The 25,297-nt window shown below is 41.3% G+C and overlaps 1 protein-coding gene across 3 annotated transcripts in view; it reads left to right on the top strand.

Annotated features, from left to right (window-relative positions):
• LOC123961328 (glutamate receptor ionotropic, NMDA 2B) overlaps positions 1-25,297 on the top strand; it is a 124,337-nt gene that overhangs the window by 53,318 nt on the left and 45,722 nt on the right. For all 3 annotated transcript variants that reach the window (XM_046036624.1, XM_046036614.1, XM_046036632.1), the window contains 2 exons: positions 20,447-20,590; positions 21,064-21,334. In XM_046036624.1, the coding sequence (XP_045892580.1) occupies positions 20,447-20,590; positions 21,064-21,334 (415 nt within the window). The remainder of the gene's footprint in view (positions 1-20,446; positions 20,591-21,063; positions 21,335-25,297) is intronic.

The raw sequence follows: 25,297 nt of genomic DNA, 5'->3' as shown, positions 1-25,297 counted from the left end.
AATACTCTTACACAATGAACCTTTTAAATGTTGAACCTAAACTTAACCTATAAGTTGATTTGGAATTCCAGATTCACACAAATATGAAATGTGAAATAAAATGTATTTGTGTTAATACAAATATCTCTAGCTCCAACATTGTTAGCTAAGTCTCACTGTTGCTGTCTTTAGCTACAGTGTAATACTGGCACAATGATTTAGAACTGCAAGCTAATACCTGAGTCACAGGTGTATGGTTATACTCTATGATTACTTAAAGTTTATCCACACCTTCCAGCCAATCAGAATTGGTCACTTTCAGTGGCCATGGTATAAGCTGCTATACCAGCCTCCACTCTTCTCTTCTCCATGCTTCCCACAAAAGTTTGGACCCTTGCTAAACGAATTTGCTTCCATTAAGGCAAAAGAATATTAGAGAGGTTAGCCAGTAATGTGAGGCGATAAAGCATGGACACGCAATCGGTGTTCCAGGTCATCCCAAAAGTGTTGGTTGAGGTTGAGGTCAGGGCTCTGTGCAGGACAAAACATTTCTTTAATGACCTGGGGAACTGTCATGATAAAATAGGAAATTGCCTAACCAAACTGTTGATACAAAGTTGGAAGCACACAACTGTTTGCTGCAACATTAACAGTGTGCTGTAAAGATTTCTTGTAAACAAAAGTTATGTTTACACTCAGTGTTTCTCACAAAATGCCTTGTGTGTATTCTCAAGGTCTAACAAACATGTTGAGTGCATTTATTTTGTCAAGACATGCAAAGCCGAATTTTTTAATATTTAAAAACCTGCACTGTTTAAATCCATTTTTATTAGCTTGCTAGCTCTTCTTCCTTTCCTTCGTTGGCACATTGCAATGATTTTTTCACTCAATTCCAATCCATGACAAACCAGGCGATACCGTTAATGTCATGCTCAAGTTAACAGAAGACAGACATTTAGAGAGCAGGTATAAAATATTAAAACACAAATTGGTCGATTAGAACAGAGTCTCGGGATAGAGAGAATTAAAGGAGGCAGAGAGTTTGAGTCCTGTTCCACATATGAATGGAATATAAAATAGGGTGAGAAAAGAGAAAGAGAAGGAGGGGAGAAACTGAGAGCGAGAGAGAGAGAGATTGATTATGTTCTCCTAAGTGCTTTCGGCATTATTGGAGCTGTACTGTCCTCCCAAACCAGGCAATTTGAATTAACATTGCAGGGAGAGTGATTTAGAGGGGAAAAAATGGAGAAGCAGGACGGGGAGAGATAGTGGGAAAGAGTGAGAGAAGGAAATGGAAGGAGGGTGATAGGGTGGGTTGGCAGGGAGACAGAGGGAGAGTGAGGGTCTGGAGGGAGGACAGAGAGATAGATAGAATAACTGGGTTCAAAAGTAGGACAGAGAGAGAGATGGCAAGAGACAAAGGGAAAAAGCGTGAGAGAGAGGAAGAGCATTCAGGGTTAAGAAGAAGAGCAAGACGAGCCAAATTGAAAAAATCAACACGCTAAACTCTACTTTATAAATTCCAGCTGGGTGCTGTGCATAATAATCCATTTGGAGGATAATAACTTTAGAAATTCCACTTTAAATATTCATCCTAAATGCTGAATCGTCAGAACAAAAATCCATTTGGGGAATAATAATAATCCAATCAGGAACAGGAGGAAAAGATAACACAGGGGAGTGAGAGACAGAGGCGTTACTTGAAAGAGAATGGACAGATGGGTTTGGATAAAGTTCAGATAAAAAAGGGAACGGTGTCGGGTGTATCGTCAGCAGAGACGGAGGGAAAGGACAGTTAAGGACACACATGTAAAGAAGGCTGAGCGTGGGAAAAGAGGAAGAGTAACGCGAGTGAGTGTGCTGGGCATAACAACGTACAAAAGGAGATAGAGGCTGATAGAAAATGAGGGATGGGAGTGAGGCATGTGCAGGAGAAAGTGCAGATGGGAGGTAGGGAGACGGATGTGAAGTGACAAAGCTGGAGGAACAAAACGTGTGATGAGGGAGAGAAAAAAAAGTCATGCAAACTTAAACACAGTTTGGAGCATTTGTCTGTTGTCTCTCCTGTCTTCACTACTCGGCCCCTCTGGCATCTGACTTTCTTTTCACTCTTTACCCATTCCTGCCTCCTCTTGTCCCTACTGCCTCCTGATTGAAGAGGAGTGACCCCTGCACTATTGACTGCAAAGGCCAGACAAATAAAGTAAACATTAAGTCACGCTTTGCGCTGGACACTGAGCGCATTACTCTGAGGAGAATGGGGCTGCGCCCTGATGGAAATGAAATGCCAATGATGGAGCACCTGCCTCTTTAGTGTAATGAGAATCCTGGTCAGGTGATAATTTAATAACGCTGAGAAGAAACAGGCAGTGGTGGAGCCAGGACGCTTTGCATCAGATTTTTCAGGTCATTTTGGATTATACTTTTTGTGTGGGCACGAGCATTTTATTTATTCGATATATTATCTTTGCACGTTTTATACAGGTTTTTCATGGCCCTCTATCGTGGCAGGTATCTCAACACATTTATATCTACTCTTGGAAGACCAGTGGTGGAAGAAGTATTCACATCCTTTATTTAACACAACTATATAAAAATACTCCTGTAAGTCCTGTATTCAATGACATACAGAAGTATTACAAGCAAAACATACTAAAATAATCAAAAGTACTAATAGTTTAACTGTTTTATATACAGATAGGTAGTTTAGTCCTGTGGTTTCCAACCTAGGAGAAAAGCCCCTCCGAAGGGTCATAAGATTAAATCCAAAGTGTCTGAGATTATTAATGTGAAAGGATTTTTTTTTTAACTTTTCTCTAATCCTTGCTTTTTTGAAATATTGGATTCGTTATTGAAATAAAAACCATAAAAGAAATTTAGAGGGCAGATTTCACTTAGTGAAACTGCTAATTGACATCTGTAACGTGACAAGGGACTCCAACACAATTCTTTGTCGTGAGGCATCACAACATTTTGGGAACCCCTGGTTTTATCTCTGATAATGCACTTAATTGCGATAGTTTATCATGTATTTTTTATGTAGAATTATAATTTGAAAAGTAACGAGTAAGCTATCACAAAAAATGTAGTGGAGTAAATGTATAAAATAGCATAAACTAATAACACTCAAGTAAAGTACGATTCCCAAAAGATGTACTTAAGTACAGTGCTTGAGTAAATGTACTACTTTCCACCACTGTTGAAGATGACAACATAAGACATTATAAGACAATATTATACTAGTTTGAATCCCATGTGTGTCGTGTTACTCCTCCTGTACTGTTTTGTTTTGTAAAAGCTGTAAATAGATTTGCAGTCTTTTGGCCTGTGCACCTGCAGTTTGGACACAGAGCTCTTTGAAGCTCTGGGAGTTGTCTCATGTTGCTTTGTAAGCTCGTGTATCAAAGTGCACACTGCCAGACCTCTTTTATGTCTGACAAATGCTACAAATGTTTCTGAGATTTTAAAATTCGTAACTGAAGAAAAATCATGGACATTTACTTTGACTTTGTATATTTAACATTTAAAAGTGGAAAAATAGTCTCTTTCTTCCATAACCTTTTAATAATTTGCAATATAATTTTGTATTAATAAGTACGTATGACATAGAATAATTTGCTGATTAAGGTATTAATTCACTTATTTAATTACCCTATTAGCATACCGCAACTTGTTATGTTTAATAAAACAATGAATGTACTGGGAGAGTAGGCGAGTGTTTTGTGTGTTGGTTGTAGTATATGCAGTGTATGTGTGCATATAAGTTATTACTAATATGTCACCTAATTTACTGGAATGAAGCCCAGCTTACCTGTTCAGTAAATACTGTTACTCCACTAACCCTCAGCCGGTGCAATATATTATGCCTGCTTTCAGAGTTCATATCCTGAAAGTATTCTCAGGCGAGGTAACACATCATGCAAACTCGCTATAATGCAAAGCACAGCGCCTTACAGTGCAGCACTGTACCTCCATTACCAGCTGTGGGATTTGTCTGGCAAATGTAGCCTGTCTGCCTCCATCTAATTCATGTTGTTGAAGGTGCTGCTTATGTTTACAGTTCAGTGTCTTACCTGCATTTCAGTTACAGTATGTTATCTTGGTAGTCTCATGCTTTAGGTGAGAAACAAGGAGGTGCAACATATGTTCATAGTTTTAATGTCAGTGGACATTATTTGTTTCAGTGTAATTAATGTGCTTTCTATGTGTGATAGCTTTATTCTTTGTGGTGTAAGGTAATAAACCCAGTGGTTATGTTGCTGATATGTGTGTTTTGTCTGTATGCGTGTGCGTGTTTTCTTGCACCACAGTGATGCAGAGTTCTGGCAGATATTTTTAGCATCTTTTCAAAATTAATACATTTTAATTAAGAATTCAGATTCTTTGCAGACAGAAGAGAGAGCAAAAAGGAAGGTATGAGAACAGCGGGAGAGTAATATTAACAGTGTGAGAAGGAGATAACAATACACACATAGTATAGTACAGATGAAGATAGAAAAACATCTTAAATTTTAAATTCTATTTTTGGTGTCTTCCTTTTCCTCTTATCACTCTCTGACATGAAGGCTGAATGATACTGCAGTGTCTGTATATCCAATATTGTGTGTGTGTGTGTGTGTGTGTGTGTGTGTGTGTGTGTGTGAGTAACCAGCACAGTCTCCAGATGCAGGATTCAACTTCTGTTCAGTGACACAGCGTGCAGGGAGGCGAAGAGTGAGTGGATGTAACTGCCAAAGCTGGCTTTAGTGCCACAGCTGTGGTGTGTATGTGTGTGTGTGTGTGACTAAATGTACACAGGTGCACCTTATGTGTATGCACACTTTGAAATGTGCGTGTTTGCGTGTGTTGCAGCACAGAAGCCATACAAGTGCATTCAACCATGTATCCATGCGTGCATGCGCACAGAGGCACAGTGAGGGAGAGGAAGAATAGCTCGCATCTCCACAGTGTGTATTCTGTGACTGCTGTTGAAACCAACTGTCAGGCAGAGAGGAGAGGGGGAGGAGACAACGAGGTGGATGGGAGCAGGCTGACTAGGTGTGAAATCATAACCAATGCTTATGGATGTAGAAAACCATACATCAGAGGTGTTTATGCGTATGAAATCACAACCATGGGGTTTATCAGCCAGTAAAGAGTTTATAGGCAGCTTCAATTCATTATAAACCCAGCTGTGAATCAATGGCTGGAAAGAGGTGTTCAGATTGATACTATTTCAAAACCTCCTTATCAAAATGTGTCCTTAACCTTTGGTTAATATTGCCTTCCCTGGCATTTTGGATTCATCCTTACAAATTTCCAAATTTATAAATAAAATCAAAATATTTCTCTCTGTATAGTTTGACGTTTACGCAAAAGTGGATCAGAAAGGCTCAAGTCTGGTCAGGCTTAATATTTGTACTCATTTTATGGGGTTGAATTTGACTCAAAAAACATAGAGAAAATGCAATATTTTATCATTTGTCTTACAGTTTCAGACTTTTACATACATACATTTGGTTTTACGTTCATACATTTCGGGCTCTGGTCAGACCAGACTCAAGCTTTCACCTAAAAAACTCTTCTATAGTTACATCGGCAGTTGTGGAATAAACATATTACAGTAACACTATACAGCTCCCACAGTCTCCTGGAATATCTAACAAAGCAACTCAGATATAAGTGTAAATTCATAACAGGGTTTCTGCGAAGGTCTATGTTATTTGCTGCTAATTATATGTATAACAGACACAGTGTTTAATTGGTACACTTACAATAAGTCATTTCAATTATTTTCAAGTGTAACCTAAAAAGTTTTGTTTTTTATTTAGTGCATTTAGTTTAGGCATTTTAAGCCTTTATTACAGACAGTGGAGAGATAACTGGACATTAGGGAAGGATACTGAACATTGTACAGATTGGGGGGCGGCTGTGGCTCAGGAGATAGAGCAGGTTGCCTACTAATCGGAAGATCGGTGGTTCAATCCATGTTGAAGTGTCCTTTGACACTGAAGAGTAAAGACAACAACATTGTAAATCCAAACATGTCCGGAGTATCAGAGGATTTTCAACAAACACCACATCTGTGTTTTTTTTAAACCCAAGAACATACTTAGATACTGGTCCACCCGGAGGATAACACACCAAACACAAAAAAGGCAATCTAGTTTATGCTGTCCAAGGCAGTGAGGAATGCACAGACCTGTGCATTGGGGAAACGAAACAACCACTACACAAACACATGGCTCAACACAGAAGGACCAACTCCTCAGGTGAAGACTCAGCAGTTTACTTACAGCTGAATGATAAATGTCTCTTTCAAGGACACCAATTTTCATATTTTGGATAGGGAACAGAGATGTTTTGGAAGAGGAGCCAAAGAAGCCATTTACACCTTAGTAGAGAGACCATCTCTCATCTGGGTGGAGCTCTGCGACACCACTAATCCACCACCTTCAATGCTATCCTTTCATCCCTTCCCAGGAGATTGAACAAAATGCTGTCATTTGGCCTCATGTGACTCCAACGACCATAACAACTGTCATTACAACAGCCAGGAGCACTAACGAACCAAGCAGTATCCATCACCTTGATAACGACCACACAGAGGATAAATAGCTGGGACTCCCTGCCAGTCAGTCAGAACTGAAGAAGCCTTTTGGATGAAAGGCAAAACGACTTTGAGTATAGTTAAACAAGTCCTGGACCTGGATGACTGAGAATATTCACAGACATCTACTTAATACTCTGTTGGGTTGTTTAATCTGTAACAATGCATCATATTTTATTTATATTATTATTATTATTAAGTTTTTTTGTAACTGGTAACCTTACCAAATAAATGTAGTACATTACAATATGTGCCTCTAAAATGTAGTGGAATAAAAGTATAAAGAAACATAAATGGAAATACCGAAGTTAAGTATGCAGAGTCTGAGGTGGTAGAAAATCCAAAATTAACAAAATCTCTCCTCTTAATTACAGTATGTGCCACCACAGAGCAGGCTTTCTTTTATTTCCAAACATGTTTCTCTTCCCACACATTCATGCTCTATAGTACCTCTACGGGTCTAATGTGCTTATGTGTCTACTGTATTCACTTACTATTGACAGAGCACACGACGCTAAACCCTCTCTCTCTGTTCTCCTTATTATGTCGACCTGCTCCTTCTTTTCATTTCATCTAGTTCTTTGTAAATGCCGTGTCCAGCGGTGTGAAATCTGTTAATCGATCATGACACTGATTGTGGGCCGCTGTTGTAGGGCGACTGTGGGGAGAGAGAGAAGAGCCAGGGGGAGAGAGAAAGAGAGTGGATTGGTGTGAGGCATAGTGCACGTGAGTGAGAGTGTGCACGTGCAAAAGAGCAGGTGAGAGGAAGGGTGAAACTGAAGGAGAGGAAGAGATGAAAGAGAGATGTAGCATGTGGACAAAAGACAGGAAGAGAATAATGGAGGGGGCGGTGTGTGTGTGTGTGTGTGTGCAGGGTTGGGAGGGGGAATGAAATATTCCTAATTGCCAGGCTGAAGGTTGCTGGTTTAACGGCTTGATGACTCTAATGGGCCATTGTGTGCCATTTAGATGTTGTTGTGGTTAAAAAGCTTTGGCAGCCACAGAGGACGCCTGTCACGGCAGCACACAGAGGGGAAAGGGAAGACGGCCACACTTGTGTCAAAGTGTCTGTGTGTGAAAGAGAGAGGAGGAGAAAGAGCGAAGAGCGCGAGAATAACAAAGTACAGTTGTCTAATCTTTTTTGTGAGAGGTTTATTTCTTTATAGCCAGAGGTGGATGCATAAGAGTTCTTAAATATACAACATAAACATAGCGTATGAAGGTGGAGGAGAGCAAACAAGTGTTAGGAAGAGCGAGGGAATAATCTCGAGAAACTAACTCACAACTAGAGCTGGCTAATTGTGTACCACGGAAGATACGCAAACGATCTGGCGAATACTGGGATGCTGGACCGGGGTAGATAACTGGTGGCACATTGCGAACGAGGTGCAGGTGTGTGAGAGCACAGTGTAGGAGCCAGGAAGACCACGCCCACCTGCAGACAAAAAAGACTCACCGGGAAAAACAGACGGACAGGGACAATAGGATGGGGAAACAACAGAGAACAAAAGGTAAACAGAGGAGGGGGACCACTGGATACAACAGGAACCGATTTCTCAGGATGCGTTACTATCATCAGTATATCATCTGCATAAAGTATCAACTTATGACTGACGGGGTGAATATGTACTCCAGGAAAATTTGCCTCTAGTCTAATAGCTGTAGCAAGAGGTCCCAGTGTAACTACAAAATAAGTGGCCTTTTTAAGAGGAGAGTGCACTGCAGGCAAAAAGTGAAAAGGAGCAAAGAAGGGCACAAACACTGTTAACTAATGAATCATTTTCAACCATCATGTTTCCCTGATATCGGGAACAAAGGGAATATAACACCAATCCATAAACCCATGAATATAATTTTGCCCAAACAGCTGTTGAGGAAGCCTCATGTCCTCAGCTAAGATTGGTATTACACCACAGTACTGAACAACAGACCATATCTTCACCGTTCACACCCTCACCAAGAAACGTCAGAATCTATTAACCATTAACATTGACAACTACTATATATAGAGGTCAACAGAATGTCACACTGAATGGCTATTGTTGAAAAAGTACCGACCATAAATAGCAAAAAATGGGTTTGAAAAGGTTTTTACTTTAATTATTGCCATGCCAATAAAAAGGCAAGCATACACAAAACAGATGAGAGAAAGAGAGGGAAGGATGCAGAGGAAGTGAGTGAATCCTAGGATTAGGTATGATACAGTCTGAAGTATTCATAAGTCCAGCGGCAGGTTTTGACTCCATCTGTCCTGAAGCTAAACAACCTCTCACATCTCTGGTACATGCAAGCTCTGGCTCTCTGCTTGTTTCTTTTAGCTTCACTAGCTCCACTTTGCTTAAATGAGGACAAACACACACACACACACACACACACACACACACACACACACACAGGTAACTACCAGTGCACTAGAAGAAAGGATGATGATGACATAATGAGGGAGTGTCTCTGCACGTTAGAATCTTAAGAGACTGTGAAAAGGAGGGTGAGTGGCGTTTACTTGGAGAGGAGGGTTTTAAGTGCTTGTGCATGGCTTTACACAGAAAAAACAGGGTTAGTTAGTAAGGGAGGGAAGACTGGAACAAGGGAGTAGGTAGGAAAAGAGGAGCATACAGATTGGCTTATTGTCTTGGCCCATCTTCTAACATGTTCTGTTGTGGAGACAACCCCCCGCTACTGTCACGCCAATAAAGGAGATTTGAGTTTTAATTTTCATCACAGTGAATGAAAGGAGTCCTCAGTAGGGGAGACTTACAAGTGGGGAATGGGGTAGTAGAGCCGGGGTGGTCTATGTGAATCAGAGATGAGAGAGGACTGAGGAGTTTGTTAGAAAGGAAACACATAAACCTTTCTCACTTATCTCTTTAGCACATGCCTCCTAGTAATTTCTTCTTCTCATCATTCCAACGATACCGAACATTTGTTACATCTGTCATTGAGGCTCTGGGGCGTCGACCTCTGCACCCCTGCTTCTTGAGGTGTCAGAGAACGAGGGCTTGAGGCTTATTCTACAGTTGCACTTGTTAAGTCACTGTGGATGAGAGCTAAATGCCTGAAATGTAAAAAGCAGGGGATGGGCAGAGCAGTGGAGATAAAAGTGGAGGGAGCTAGAGAGGGTAGTCCTTGCTTTGGGAGGGATGGGACTGGAGAGGCGAAGAGGAGGGAGAACCAAGATAGGGAGGGTGGTCTCGCCACTGACAGTGACTGAGAACGAGCCTTTATCATGTTGCCAGGAAAAGAACACAGAAGCACATATCAACTGTGCTCTCACTCTATTTCCCTTTGCTCTCTTCTCACCCCACGCACTCTCCTCCTCCTCACCCCTTGCTCCTTCTCTTCGCTCTGAATAGCAGGTGGTTGCACGTTTTAGTAGTTTCTATAGGCTGAAGTCAGCAGTAAGGGTAGATGTTGACCTTGGCCCTCGCTTTGTTGCCGTAGGGCATACCGATGTATCTTAGATAAACTGTAAAATTGGGGGTGAGGTGAGGTGAAGAAACCCTGATGGTGGATTCATGTGAGATGGGAACATAGTTTTGTGTGTGTGTGTGTGAGTGTGTGTGAGAGAGAGAGAGAGAGAGAGAATTCAGTTTTTATAGTGTGAAGTGGCGAGAAACAGCCACAGCATGATGATGGCTCTGGGCCTACAACTGACAGCAGAGCCCAGGTGCACCCTGGGATTCATGAGAGATGGAGAGAGGAAGGAAGGAAGAGAGGGAAGCAGAGCAGAGAGAGACATAGCTGGGAAAGCTAAGACAAGAAGGAAGTATAAAGTTACAGAGGTTGTCAAAGAATGGAGGGGAGGCAGGAGGACAGAAGGCCGGCGGGAGGAAAGACGGGAGTGAAGGAAGGAGAGAGGAGATAATAGGGGGAGAGATGGAGAGCCGCAAGTTGAGGGCATGCCAGAGCAGGAGATTGAAATCAGTAGATATGACAGGAGTGGAAGAGATAGCAGAGGACAGATGGAGAGAGAGGAGGGGGAATAAATGGATTAATAACATCCCTCATCTGGACCTTACTGCCCCCCGCCTCCCCCGCCACTTCTCTCAGTCGCTCTTCCCTCCCACTCAACCCACCGTCACCTTTCCCTTCCTCGCCTCTGTTTGGAGCAAGGGACAGGAAGAAAGATGCCTGACTACAGAAGCGTGCTCACCTCCCTGACGACCTAAACCACTTTACAGCCGCCTTGGGACGCTTTGCGGTCCTCCTGAACCTCAGCGTCTTCACTGACCCCACTTCCACTCCCAAACCTCTGACTTATTCTTTTAAAATTTTATAACTCTGTTTGTGAGAGTTGTTTAGTTGAAAACAGCACAACTCAAAAAAGCAAAAGACCCAAAACAAAACAATAATATTATATTACAATAATATTAAAAACTCATAGTCTATCTCAGAGGTCACAGCTGCTGTCCTCTCCGTACCACCGACCTACAGCTGATTTATTATTGAGACTTACTACCTCGTGACGGAGCGTTACTATTTTAACCCGCGCAGGTTTTCTAGCATTTACTGTACTGGTTTAGCGGACCAGGAATTTCACAGACCAATCGCATGTGCTCCAATCATCTCATGTGACGCTGCTCAGCCAATCCAATCTGTGCATTCCGATGCTTGCGAGTCGAGTCCGCGAGATACACCAGAGACGTTTTGGAAACACACACGAATTGAAGAGACGAAAGGGAAAAGAGATTTCACATGGCTTTTAATCAAGAATGTACAGATATTTACATGTACATTCCTCCTACGGGCAGTTCAAAACCAGAATATCTCAATGTCTCCAATGCTAGCTGGCAGGAAAAACTAGAGCGCACATTTCTCACTGAACAAGAGAAAGTAGGAAAGTGGTAGCTCTGTAAGAGGGAATGAAAGAGAAGAGGAGGCATTACAACTGTTCATTTGTTATGATGTGTTGAGTGTTTAATATAAAATTGGTTAAGACAACACTTCATCACTTCAAGCTAAACTTTTTATTTCATTTTTTCTAAAAATTAGGCACTTTATTTTAGTTTACTTAAATTTAGAATTTATTACTAGAGTTGTTTATTATTTATTATCCCTCCAGTTTGAGGTGAAAACTGACTGAAATATTATTTGATTTGACAGTCTGTTGTTGACTAAAAACATATGTTGATACAACTATATGTTATGGCACTGAATGATAATGCAAGTTAGTCGTTATGATGTTCCGGACCTTTGCTTCAGGCAATTTTCTCTAACTGGACCTCTTTGAATTCTAATTGAATACCTCTGGTCTATCTTATCAGGAAGCTTTGGAGTTTGACATAAATCTTTACAAGTTGTTAAGATGATTCCATGAAAACCTTTCCCTCCTTTTTCCCGTCCTTGCCTCTTTCAGGTTCACTTTTTGTTGATATTGGGGTCATGAAGGGTACATCTGCATTAGCACAGTGAGCCTTTATTCTTCTTTGAGAAAAGAAACTCTTAACTCTTTGCTTTGGTCATTGTGGTCTGGTATGGCTATGGATGACTTGGCTCGAGCCAGAACTAATTTCACACAGGTTATACACGAGACAGATCTCTATTTTATTGAGACAGTAATAATAATAATAATAATAATCCTTATTAACACCTATTCTACACCTGTTGCTTGATTTCAACCATTAAAGTCATTTAATGATTGACAGGGTTTAAGACTTTGGAGAGGCATTATCTTCTGGCCTTTTACTAACTAGTCCAACTGAATTCCCCAGTGTTTTCCAGACTTCAGATGTGTAGCAAAAACCTTGTGAGTTGTAACCCGTATGGACCTGTCTAGTTTTTGGCTGTGCAAGGTTTGAGAGAGATGAAGTAATTGACTGTTTGCTAAGCCCCACTACCCTTAGTTACTCTTGCTACGCCTGTCAAGCTTTTGGATGTCCCACAGCAGCTTACAATGATAATGGTGGCAGATTCTTAGTAATGTAACAGTTCATTGATTTCTAGTAAACGACTATTGATTTGATTTTTTATCAGCTGTAGCTAGCTAACGCGCATTAGCTCCATGAGTTGTTTGAAAACCTTGTCTTTGACTGTAATGTTTCCAGCTGGTTTATTTTAAAACAAGGGTCCTGTAACTATCTTGATATGATCTTAAATAAGCACTTCATGGCTATATACATGGTGTCAGCATCTTCACCATGACCCACGCGGAAGACATGAAATAAAGATGCGGCTTTGTTCTTATATTATAGTGTAGTAGTATTGTATTGTAAGTATAATATAGGAATGTGTTAGATTATATAGATTTGTCATTCTAAAATAATCCTGTTTAGCTTACATACTTAGACAAGCAAGACAGAGATGAGATTTATGCTATAATATTTGTATTTTCAAATAGTGTTTCACTTTCAATATTAGAGAAAAAGCTTTTTGGCTTTACTTCTGTGGGAAGTAGGGTTGAGCCGTTAACCACATAACATTGTCTGGAGGACTGACTGTCCGAATAGAGGCAAAATACCAAGTCTTCCTTTTCTTTTGAAGGAAGTAAGTTAATTTGCCAGGCATGCTAACACTGGCAGCTCATGCTAAACACACATTACTTACACTTTTGCCTTTGTTTGTTTTTGTCTTTTAAAATGCTTAAAAAACCACTATCCTCTAAACTCCTTAAAGCAAAATTGTAAGATTTGTTTTTTTGTGCGATTTGGCAGTATTACTTACCTGCCAAAACAGAAAGAAGGCCAGTTCATCCTCAGCCTGTCTTGAAGCCTTTATTCCACAAAGCTCTCTCCAACGTCTGGGAGCCTCCTGCTCAGTCACTTTCTTTTTCTGTTTTTCTTTTCTCTCCGTTCCTAGAGGCTGTTAAGCCCAGTTATGTTGCCCACTCGCCTGACTACGGCAAGAGACTCTCCACCAGCTGTTATTTTATGTTACATAAAAGTTGTTGATTAAAACGTGGGTGGAAAGCTAGCCAACAAAGCCAGACAGCAACCAACGCAAGATCACTTACAGTAACGTTATCGATGTCCGAGTTGTTATCTAGTAAGTTTTCTACCATCAACTCGAGATTAATAGCTAAACCTGTGACTGTGAAACCTCTGGCTGATTTTGCTCAAGTTGACTACTTTGCTAACATAGCCAAACATCAAGCAAGCGCAGCCACATAAAACACAGCAAGCCATTTAATACGTTACTACTGACTAATCCAACAGCAAGAAGGCCAGGTCGGCATCTGTCCTCCATCCTTTCAGCTCTTTTCGCTCATGCCAATGAATAAAAGCCAGTCCAATATTTATTCTTGTCTTGTCAGTCACTCTCTCTTTTTGCTTCCTCCGCCAACGTCTCTTCGCAGCCTCCCCTATGATATACATACTGAGAATACCAAGCTAGCTTCTCCCAAATAATTTATATTGTACATTTTATACTTTGTGCTTCTTCTTATAGCTGGTTTGAAGAGTTTTGTTGGTGTGATGTGGTGCCGTTAAGCATTACCTCAAGATAGATTTATCTCAAGTGGCAATGACAGAGACGCCATTCTCCCAATTACTCCCAAGCTGTTATTTTAAGAGAAAAATACTGCATAATGTTGCTTTAAATACTGAGCATATTCACAGAGTTTTCTCATGTGTCTGGGGATGAATAGGAGTGTATGTCACTGCTTATCTATAATCTAAATCTAAAAATTTCAGTCATACATAGGTTAAATTCTCTCATTCCTCCTTATTATTTATCACTTCACCTCACCCAGCTAAACACTTCCAGAGACAAATACAAAGATATAAAACCAGACTACGTGACACACACATACACACAGAAAGAACTATATTACAACTCTTCTTCAAGGACCAGGGGACAAACAAGAGCAGCAGCAGGAAAAGCATCAGACTGCAGAGGCCTGTCGGTGGGTCGTCTGCTAAACTTAGAGCAGAAATGGGCCAGAGAGAAATGATTGGTGCATTTGTGTGTCTGTGCCTGTGTCTGAGTGTTAAGTGGTATTAACTTCCATTCAAGCATTGCCTGATTTTGAGATGTGATACAAAACATCCTCTCCAGCATGTATGTCAACCAGTTCAAGTCGTTCATACGTCGTTTTTTTTGATGGGATTTTTGTTTCTTTCTTTTGATCCTTTAAATCCCTGGAAGGGCATACGTAGCTGTGACAGGTTGACCACAATGCAATCAAAATCACGTTGAAGCAAAATTAGTCAAATATTTTAATGAAGACCTGTGCTTTGTTAATTAAGGTTCAAAAAGTACTTAAAATAAGGTCACTATTAATTAGATGATGGTCTGACAAATGTGCAAGCTAATTAGGCCTGTATGTGTTTGATTAAAGATAAGTAGGCTTCCATGATAAGAAATATGATGATGAGGCACGAGAAGAGTAGAAGTAGAGGGGAAAAAGAGATACGTGGAGGTTTAATTGAGGTAGAGATAATAAGTGTGTATGTGAAGCAAGAGAGAGCGAATGAGGGACAGAGAGGAATGAAGGGGAAGCAGAGAGGAGGCCTTGTCATCAATACGTAATTTCAGTGCAAGTTGGAGATGGTGGCTTGTGCTCAGAGGCTTTAACACAAGCTTGAGCTTGTGTGTTTACCCCTGCATACACCTCTACGGTGCATGTGTGTGTGTGTGTGTGTGTGTGTGTGTGTGTGTGTGTGTGTGTGTATGTATGTGTGAATGCCTGTGGCTGTGTAGAATTTATATCTCCTGCCCACTATCTTTTAAATTAACTATATTCAAGTGAAGGCCAGCCCCCCCCCCCCTCCTGCCTCACCTCCCACTCCAGCTCTCTTTTTTCATCTCTCCATCCTCTTTCCTCTAACTCTCTTTCTCTGGCTGGCCTCTCTTTCCATCAGGCAGTGCAGCAGCAGTCAATAGCAACCCCCCCCCCCCCCCCCCCCCCCCCCCCCCCCCCCCACTCGAGTTCAAAGGAGCCTTTATAGGAAGGATAGAAATATGCATTGCCAAACCTCCCAGCAACAGACACCATCATCTCTCTCTGGCTCGTTCTACCTTTCTATCTCTGTCTTTGTCTCTGTTCCACTCACATTATGTCTTTTTGTTATTGCCTCATCGTGACTTTCTCACAAAGACGAAATATCTATATGGTGTATATATAAGGTTTATTAGGAATTTTTTACGTGTAACGACACATATCTTGTGTAAGATATAATCCAGCCTGATCCCAGCAGCTATCTTAAAATAACACATGACACAGAAGTTGAGGGTTTGCCTAAAGAAGTATTTATTACAGGTTTTCACAGGTCCAAAAAGTTGTACCTGACTTGAAATGGACCCCTGGAAAACCTACCTAAACCCAAAGAGCATGAATTAGGATTTAAACGGTAGAAATCCAGAGTATTACCAGATCTGAATAGAGCCAAGGATATTTAAAATTAAAATTAAAATAAAATTCTTTTGACCTAAACAAACCCTAATAAAGAGAGAACACCAACACAGACAGTGTTATCAATAAACAAGCAGCCGTGGATTTGAAAAGAACAGCAATGTGATAATGTCATAAGATCTTTTGTAAAGGCATAAAGTAAATCCAAAAAATTATTATTTTATATGCTTCAGGGAATAAATTGTAGAAATAATTGAAAGTCCTAGTTTCACATTCACCAGCAATAAAAATGATGTAGCCAACTGGGCAATAAGATTCAAATCATCAAGCTAATTTATTATCTGTGATATAGGTCCTTGGCAGGAAAAGGACCCTCTAGCTAAGTGATTATGCTTAATTTACATTAATTAGACTGAATTTGGACCCAGTCCGACTCAGGAGTCATAAATACGAAACACACTGAATCCAATGGATAACATATTAAAGGAAGGACACTTACGTCCAACTTAGTCTCAAGATGTTAAAAACCAAGATTACGTCAGTAAACTTACCCCGTAATAAATATTAATATCACAATGCTCAAATACAACAGCAACAAACATCTAACTGGTGACTTGAGTAAACTTCCATTTACATAATTATTTACTAATAAGGAACATATTTGTATTGTTTATTTATTTATATTTTATTTATTATGACATGTGTGTGTTACCTGAAAATTATTTGATGTTGTTTGATGTAAACGACAAGGCCTTTAAAGATATTCAGCACCATGCCGGCCATCATCCATCATCAACCACTTATCCTGCCTACAGGGTTGCGGGGGGGCCGGAGCCTATCCCAGCTGACATTGGGCAAAAGGCAGGGTACACGTTGCCAGTCCATTACAGGGCCACACATAGACAAACAACCACTCACACCTAAGGACAATTTTAGAACGTAGCCTGCATGTCTTTGGATGTCGGGAGGAAGCCAGAGCACCCGGAGAGAACCCACACAGATAACACGCAAAGAAAGGCTGGGGCAACCAGGGTTTGAACCTAGGACTTTCTTGCTGTGAGGCAACAGTGCTAACCACTGCTCCACCGCATCACCCTGCTGGCCTTTAGTCATACTGAAAACACAGAGAAAACATAGTTTCTGCTGCTCGAACAATGGCACAGTATGTTTTCTTTATGTGTAAGTGTGTATATAAATATTTCCTGTGGTTACATTTAAACTCAGCATGAAAAGAATGCAACAAATAGATGTGTGTATGCAGCACTTGACCTGTGAAAGTGTGTTCCCATTTCTTTCTTTATGTGATGTACAATACACTTAGCAGTTAAGCAGTGTGTTGTTTTATAGTGTCATTATGTGTGTGTGTGTGTGTGTGTGACTGCTTGTGCGTGCCTAAAGCAACACCCCAGTATTAGTCTGTGATTGCAGTCGTGATTTGTCATTTTGTGCTTTCTATTGTGTGTTTGAGTATGCCCTTCTATTTGAGGGTGGGTTTTGAATGCTGCAGTTAGGTGTATGTGTGTGTGTGTGTGTGTGCTTCCGTGCCTGCTTACGAGTACGTGTGTGAGGATGTCAATTTAAAGCCATTCAAATTTGTGCGTGTTGTCTGTGTGTATGTGCATATTCCAGAGCACGATTGGAAGTGGGTCTATTTCTTTTGCAGTCGCTGATGTGCCCCTGTGTGTGTAATTGAAATACCTGAGTTATTGACTCTCTCTCCCCACCAAGTCAAATAACTGCTCCCAGAGTGTGTGAGTGCACTCATTTGGAGGCTGTGGGGCAGAGCAGGCAACTCTGGCAGACCAAGGCCTGTCAACCATTGACTACACACTCTCCACACACACACACACACACACACACACACACACACACACACACACACACACACACACACACACACACACACACAGAAACACACAGACATAACAGAGAACCCTACTAAGGCCAAACCTACAGAAATACAGACATGCAGGCACACAGGCAACACGCAGGCACACACAGGCACACCCCCCCCCCCCTCTCCACGCTTCCCGTTGAGGAGGGCACACATGTATCCCATCTCTCTCTTCCTCTCTGTGACAGCATTCCTCTGTGGCTGAACAACTCAGGCTTAGCCTCCTCCTGCCTTAATGGCTGGCTGACTGGCTGACACACACCTCCGTTTGCCTGCTCCTTCACTGACTCCTGGCTTCCTGCCCCTTCACTGCTCACTCGCTCCACACAGGATCACAGCCTGTCTGCCAGCCTGGCCTCTTCCTCTCCATTCATCCTATTGTCACCACATTGTCCTCTGCTTCTTCCTTGGACGCTTCAAATATCAGCTACATCCTCGCTGCTTTTTGTACATCTCTATCTTTTATTCTCGCTTGCCTAATTCCTTTGGCTTCTCTCTGTTTTCCTCTTTTCTCTTATCTGTTCCCTCTTCTATGGTTTTATCTGCTCTTTTTCTATCTCTCGCCGTATCTCTCCATCTCTTACCTCCCCTGCCTCTGCTGGCCATTCATCTCACTGTATTGTGTGGTGTAGTGTATTGTTGTCTGTGTACAGTAGCCAGCGCTGACGTCAGCCGTGGATCCACAGAGAAGACAGTGACCGGCTCAGAAGCGTATTCAAAGCCCTGCTGGCTGGCTTCCTGCGTCTGGCTGACTGACTCGCTGGCCTCGCCACCCCCTCTGAGAATTTTAAAACTCACTAATCGATCACCTTGTGCCACTAGAGGTGATAATGTGGCCAGACCCTAATTATTGTTGCTGTAAATGAAGAGAGGTGTTTTGCAGCACTTCATTTTATTCAAGGTTTCTTATCATTCAACCTGCTCCCACCAGTGTTATATTTTTTTTACTACAATATCGCTCTTTCCCTGCTTCTGCATCTGTCTTGCTCTTCTTTTAGCATGTATTTTTCTCAAAGGCTAATGAAAATTCTGCAGGCCTCCTGGCACTCTGAATGACTGTGTTGGACAGTACATTAATACTGCTCTTAAGAAGGGAGAGATAGAGAGAGGAAGCCAGAGGAATTGGGGTGGGGGGGTTGTGTAATAGTGAGAATAACGGGGGGAGCGGGAGTGCGCAAATCTGGAAATTCAATTATAACTGTGCCCTGGCAGTAATTCCACTGGTATAAATGGGATGGCAGGGCGAGAGAAGAGATGGATAAAGATGGATGAAGGATGAGAGAGAAAGGGGCAGAGAAGACATAGAAAGTTGAGAAACAAATGGATTCAAGTTAGGCGAGAGACATGAGTGCAACATCAGCGTGTGCATCATTATTTTGTGATTTTGAACCCTGCATTAATTGCACATGTGACCTCATGTATGCTGCGCATTCCACTCATTATTTGCAAACGCGTTCAGCAAGTGTTTCACTTTCACATTGTCTCAACATGCCACCTCAATGGTATAGCCCTGATCTCATTAATGCAGAAACATGGTAACAGATCATCCAATGTGCATCCCCTGGGAGGGGCAGGTTAGTCTTTGATGTTGAGTGAAGCACAAAGAGAGTCCTAAGAAGCCAGAGAGATTTCAGCACCCTGCCTGCCTGCCTGTCTGCCCTGGCTGTCAGCTACAACTGATTTTACTCATATATAGTCCACAATCCAACACGAAACGCACAACAAAATCCTCATCATTCATATAATTTGTCCCATTAGAAGCATTAACATCCAAGAACATAAACACACTACTGCACAATAACAGTAGTGCAGTGGTGATGGGGCAGTGGATAAGAAACATGCAGGTTTGAATCCACTGTGAGACACCAATGTGTCCGTGAGCAAGACACTTAACCCCTAGTTGCTCCAGAGGTGTGCGACCATATATAGCAATTTTAAGTGGCTTTGGATAAAAGCGTCAGCTAAATGAATAAATGTAAATGTAATGTAACATTGCAAAACAGCAGAGGCTTGTCTAGACTAGCATGTCTCACCTCCTCCTCCTCCTCTTCTGTCCCTCTCAGTATTCCATTTCAACACTGGTGGCAGGGTGCAGGTTTGGAGCGACGTTTATAAGAGTGTATGTCTCTAACTGTACTCCTGTTTTGGTTTGCTGTACATTCTGTATCTCCCATGTTTAGACTAAGCCTCTCCAAGGGAAGAGGGTTAGTCACTGACTGTTTCATGTACAATGTGTCCAGGGGTAGGTTTGTGCCATTTCCAGTGTATTCATTGCGTAATACCTAGGACCATGCAGATTACATTGAAATTTCAGGGTTCCAACACAGCTCTAATAAAAGAAATTGATGAACATGATTGATGAGATTAAGGACAGCAGCCTTGAGTCCCCAGAATTTGCTCCAGCCACCCCCGTGTACAAACTCATTAAAGGAGTCATAAAGGCAACTAATGAAAATCATGACCGGTATCATTACAAGCCCAGTGGCGTCCTCTCGCCTTTCTCCTCTGTGAGCAAGAGAATAAAAGCAGCTAAATTAATGTTCGCACCAGTAACGTTACAGAATCACTGCCATCCTTTAAGTAGTATCTGTTCTCCTCTGTGTGTATAGCCAACTAAATTAAAGTTCAGGCCAATATTGTTACGTAACCATTTACACTCTGCCTCTGTTCCACTGTGTGCTTCTGCCATTTTCAGGATGACAACTCCATGTTCTTTCAATTTGGCCCCTCCATCGAGCAGCAGGCTTCAGTCATACTAAACATCATGGAGGAATATGACTGGTACATCTTCTCCATCGTTACCACGTACTACCCGGGTTACCAAGACTTTGTCACCAAGGTAACCGCACTCATCAGAGACGACATGCACCAATAATCAGGACGTAAAGACAACATGACACAGACGAATGAATTAGCTTAGATGATCACTTGAAATTTTGCAGCCCTGAACTGGGGAATTTACTGTATAAAGAAATATATAAAAACATATAGTATTCAATGGTGGGGATGAACCATTGGACCCATGAACCTTTCTAATAATCCCAATTTAGAGGATTTTCATCAACAATTATATAATGTTGGTCCACTTGAAAAACGATGCTGCAGTGTTTCTTTATTTAACAATGTCATCCTCATACAATAATGATAATGATACAAATATCTTTTTTGTCAATAAATTACATAATTGATATACACATTGCAACCTTACTTGTGTTGACAAAAAGCAAAAGTCTTTACAATTGTTGGAGACTCCCAGATTATTAAACAAACTATTGCCTTATGATCAGCCTCTTCTTCCTATGTCCCATCCAGATTCGTAGCACCATTGAGAACAGCTTTGTAGGCTGGGAACTGGAGGAAGTTTTACTACTTGACATGTCCGTAGATGACGGAGATTCAAAGATCCAAAACCAGCTGAAGAAGCTCCAGAGCCCCGTCATTCTTCTCTACTGCACAAAAGAAGAGGCCAACACCATCTTCGAGGTGGCCCACTCTGTTGGGATTACTGGCTACGGCTACACATGGATAGTGCCCTCGCTGGTCGCTGGAGACACTGTTGTAGTGCCTGCAGAATTCCCCACAGGTAAGAAATGTGATCTGGCAAGGGTACTCATAATTAAGGTGTAAAAACTCCAGAACTACATCCACCAAACTCATTTCAGCATGAACCTTTGTTGTGTAATCAGGTTCTTAAACTTGGTCACAAAAAGTGTGATGGCCAGGCAGACATACTGATGGAAGTGTTCATTCTGGAGTTTGCTGTGCTTGACTTGTAGTCATAGTCCATGCTGACCTACTGCCCAGTCTTATAGTCCAACTCATTTTACAGTTACCGTACTGGTAGCCTGATGTGATGTTTTCAGATGGTTTAGTTTTGTGGTTCTTACCTCAGTACTCTGAGAAAGTTTGGTTGTTTGTAGTGGCATTTTACCACTTTTCACAATGGCCAGCTGTTTCATTGAAAATTATGCATGCTGGTCTAATGATTCTCTTTTCATTGTTAACTTGCTAACTTTTCCCTCGCATGGCTGGTTTTAAAGATGCCATTCTTCCTTTTCAATGGGGTATCCTACAGTACCTCTGACAACAAGCTTGCTAAATACAACTACTAGCCTAGGAAACTCTTCCTTGATTCTGAAGTGCTACATGATGACCAACTAGCTAAGGAGGTTGACAGTTGTGTTCCAAAATCAATTACTTAGGATACATATAAGTAGCTAGCAATTTACATTTAGGAAACTTGTGACAATTACTAATGGTATCATGGTAAATGCTAAAAAGTAGTGGAACAATAGCACAAGTAGTGAAGAGTCATGATGACAGCAAAATTACATGTCAGGTTCACAGCAATTTGTATCTAAAGTTTGCTAATTTTAGCTAACATTAGCCACCTGAAGATACTAGTTAGACAAGACCAAGAGAGGCTGTAGCAGCAAACTAGTGTTTTCAAACTTTATATTGTCTCAGTTTAAGAAAACACTTTTGATTTTTGTGGCCTTTATTTCACAGTCTTCATCATCACCTAATAGAAGTTATGAATGGCCACCAAGTGGACCTTATTTGTCAAATTACTATCCCAAGTTCAGGAATGAGCTTTCACACTTGTGACTCTGGTGGTGGTTGCAAGGCTAACAGCACTTACGCTAGCTTGGAAACAGCAGTGTTATGATTCTGTTGTGATTGTGCTCTTGCCTTGATCGCTTGTGGTGATGTTAGCCTGGTGTACAGCAGCCGTATACTTTTCCTAAAAATTATGCAAGGCTGAAGTATCTCACTTTGGCCTTCATAGGGACCGGGCTAAAATACTAAAATGTTAGTAACTGCTCATGAAAACAAAGACAAAGTAACCTACCCTTATCCATGAGCTGGCAATATCAATCTGCTGAAGTTATTCTTTCGATACTTGGCAAACTTGACACCACAAAACAAACACTGAACCTTTAAATTTTATTTTCCAAATTTTATTTTTAGTTAACTATTTGGATTTTTCCTGCAAGACAAAATACAAGCTGACCTTTCCAATAAGAAGAGAAGGAGCGTTTCTCCACTGCTCACCTCCCACAACTCCACTGGAGGTCATTTTAACCTTTGAAGGTCAAATGTGGAACTTAAGTGACATCGAAGTTGGGGTGCATTAACCACACAACCTGCTCACGCAATCTGTCAGACATAACTGTCAGACTGCCTCATGTAACTCGACTTTCAGTACTTGGGGGCGGACAGACACTGTTAGAAAGGCCAACTCTCAGTGGGAATCAAACCTGAAACTGTTAGTGGTGTTGCCACCATGAGAACGTAGTCTGTCTTACTCTTTGTCATACAGTAAACCTTAGAGCAGGTAGTATATTTACGCTGGACATATGAGCATGATAATTTGTTGGTGTTTGGCTCGTTGATTTACAGTGAATGGGAGATATTACACTGCATGTCCTCAGCAGTTTCTGGGAAATGGCTGCCAGACGGAACCTGAGATCGTTAGGCCGTTCAAGCACCGTAACTCAAACTTTTTACCTCTGCTCCCTTATTGGCATCCATGGATGATTTACTCTAAATGGGAGTTAGGAGTGTGTTTGTGAGCCTGTGTGTGTGTGTGTGCTTGTGAGTTTTGTGACTTTTTGTGTAATGTCTGTGTGCATTTGTCTGTGAAATGTGTGATTGTTTCATAGTTTAATTTGCATCAGAAAATAATGGGTGAGTGTAATCAAATGGGTTTAGTGTTTGTGCTTATGTGTGTACCTCATATGGAGTGTTTACTTGTAGACCAGGGTGAACAAAACTATGGTTGTGTGTGTGTGTGTGTGTGTGTGTGTCAGTTTGTCTGTTCCAAATAAGGGTTCCACTCTATAAAGTTTGATATATCACCATATCAGTTATGTAAATCACACAACAACTTCCCTTGTGATTTATGTTGCCACAGAGATAATTGTGACTAGCTCATGCACTGCCTGGATGATTACGAAGTGGAGCTGGCTGCGTTGATGGACACACACAAACGTATTTCAGTTAACATTGAATTATCATGGGATTAATCATAAGAGACATGATGACAGATAGTAGGCTAAATGCCATTCACTCATGTAAAGCCTGATGAATGGGATACAGAATGTGCCTTTATATACCCATTCGGGAGGCTAGTATAAGTTAGACTAGTCTAACTTATACAACAAAATGAATAGTTAGTTAAATAAATAAATAAAATCTTGTATTTATGGAAATATTATAAAATATGATGTTATGGCAATGGCAGTATGCATAGAATTCATTTTATAGTTTGAATGTTGAATAAAAGTCAGGATACAGATGGCTGAGCTTCTGTTCACAGCACAGCTGCAGGATCTGTGCTTGTCAATGCTGCCCTCTGCCAATAAAATTAACATGATGGTAGGATTTTACCAACAGCAGCAGTAACAGACTGTAAAAACCTGCACTGAGAGCAGCATCGCCTTCATAATGAGCTGCCAAGGCATCTGAAAGACAACTTATTTGGTAGTTTTTGGATGTTTTTATTGCAGATGCATTGGTATCCAGGCAATAGCATTTTTTGCCACGAGAAGATAGATTTTAAGTGAATACTAGGCTGAATGAACCAGGATGAGGATTCCACCATACAAAAGCAAGATACTGACATACTGTTTGTAGACAATAGGCATTCAACTGGAGAACTCAATCATTCAACCAAGCTGTGATTCTGAGTTTCAACCTCAACCACATGAAGCCTGTAGTGGCAGTCAACCAAACTAAGTTCTGAACTATCCCAGAGCGAAACAACACCATGGCACAGCATGTGACTAATGGTGTGGTGGTGTGTGCTCTGGGTGAATCCACCAGTTCAGGGTTCAGCAGAAGGTGCACACTAGCTGTGGGGTGAATTTGCTTACTAGGCTCACTTAATAATTTGCACCATGTGTGATGAAGAGCCTCCAATTCTCCTGGGTAATTCCACTGATGCCTTCCTTAAGTGGCGCTCTGGGGAACCATCTCTCCTCCCACTCTTCTCCTTCCTTTCCTTTCCCCCTTATTTTATGCTGTTGTTCCTTGCTTCTCTGTTTTTCTTGTCTCACTATTTCAGCCTCCTCTGACTCTACAAAACTCTACTTACAGTTTTTCATATGTCTTTTTCTCCTTTATCTTTGTGTCTCTGCTGCTGTCTGGCTTTCTCCCTTTCCTCCTCATCCCTCTCAGCTCTCTCACTAACAGCATTTCTGCCTCTACTCTTCCTGATCAGAATTACACACCACTGCTGCGCAGACTTTGCTAACGTAACCACCCAATCCGACATCACTTACAATAATAAGCTGTTTCCAAAAATACCCAGTGATACTGTTACGTTCTCCAATCAGTTTGCTGGCTTGTGAATACTCTGTGTCTGCAGTTGTTTTGTTTTTTTGTCGTTGTCTATGTGCATATGTGTGTGCGTGTCTGTGACAGGGAGACAGAGGCAGTAGCCAGTTTACAGGCCAGAACATGGTTTTACAGCTGCCACAGTGCTTTTCGGCTATAACACTGCCAGTTTGACATGTCTGTGTTGTGACATTTAATCGTGTCC

This window comes from Micropterus dolomieu, linkage group LG02 (genome assembly GCF_021292245.1).
Source record: "Micropterus dolomieu isolate WLL.071019.BEF.003 ecotype Adirondacks linkage group LG02, ASM2129224v1, whole genome shotgun sequence".
Lineage (NCBI taxonomy): Eukaryota > Metazoa > Chordata > Actinopteri > Centrarchiformes > Centrarchidae > Micropterus > Micropterus dolomieu.
This window is presented reverse-complemented; position numbering and strand designations above follow the sequence as displayed.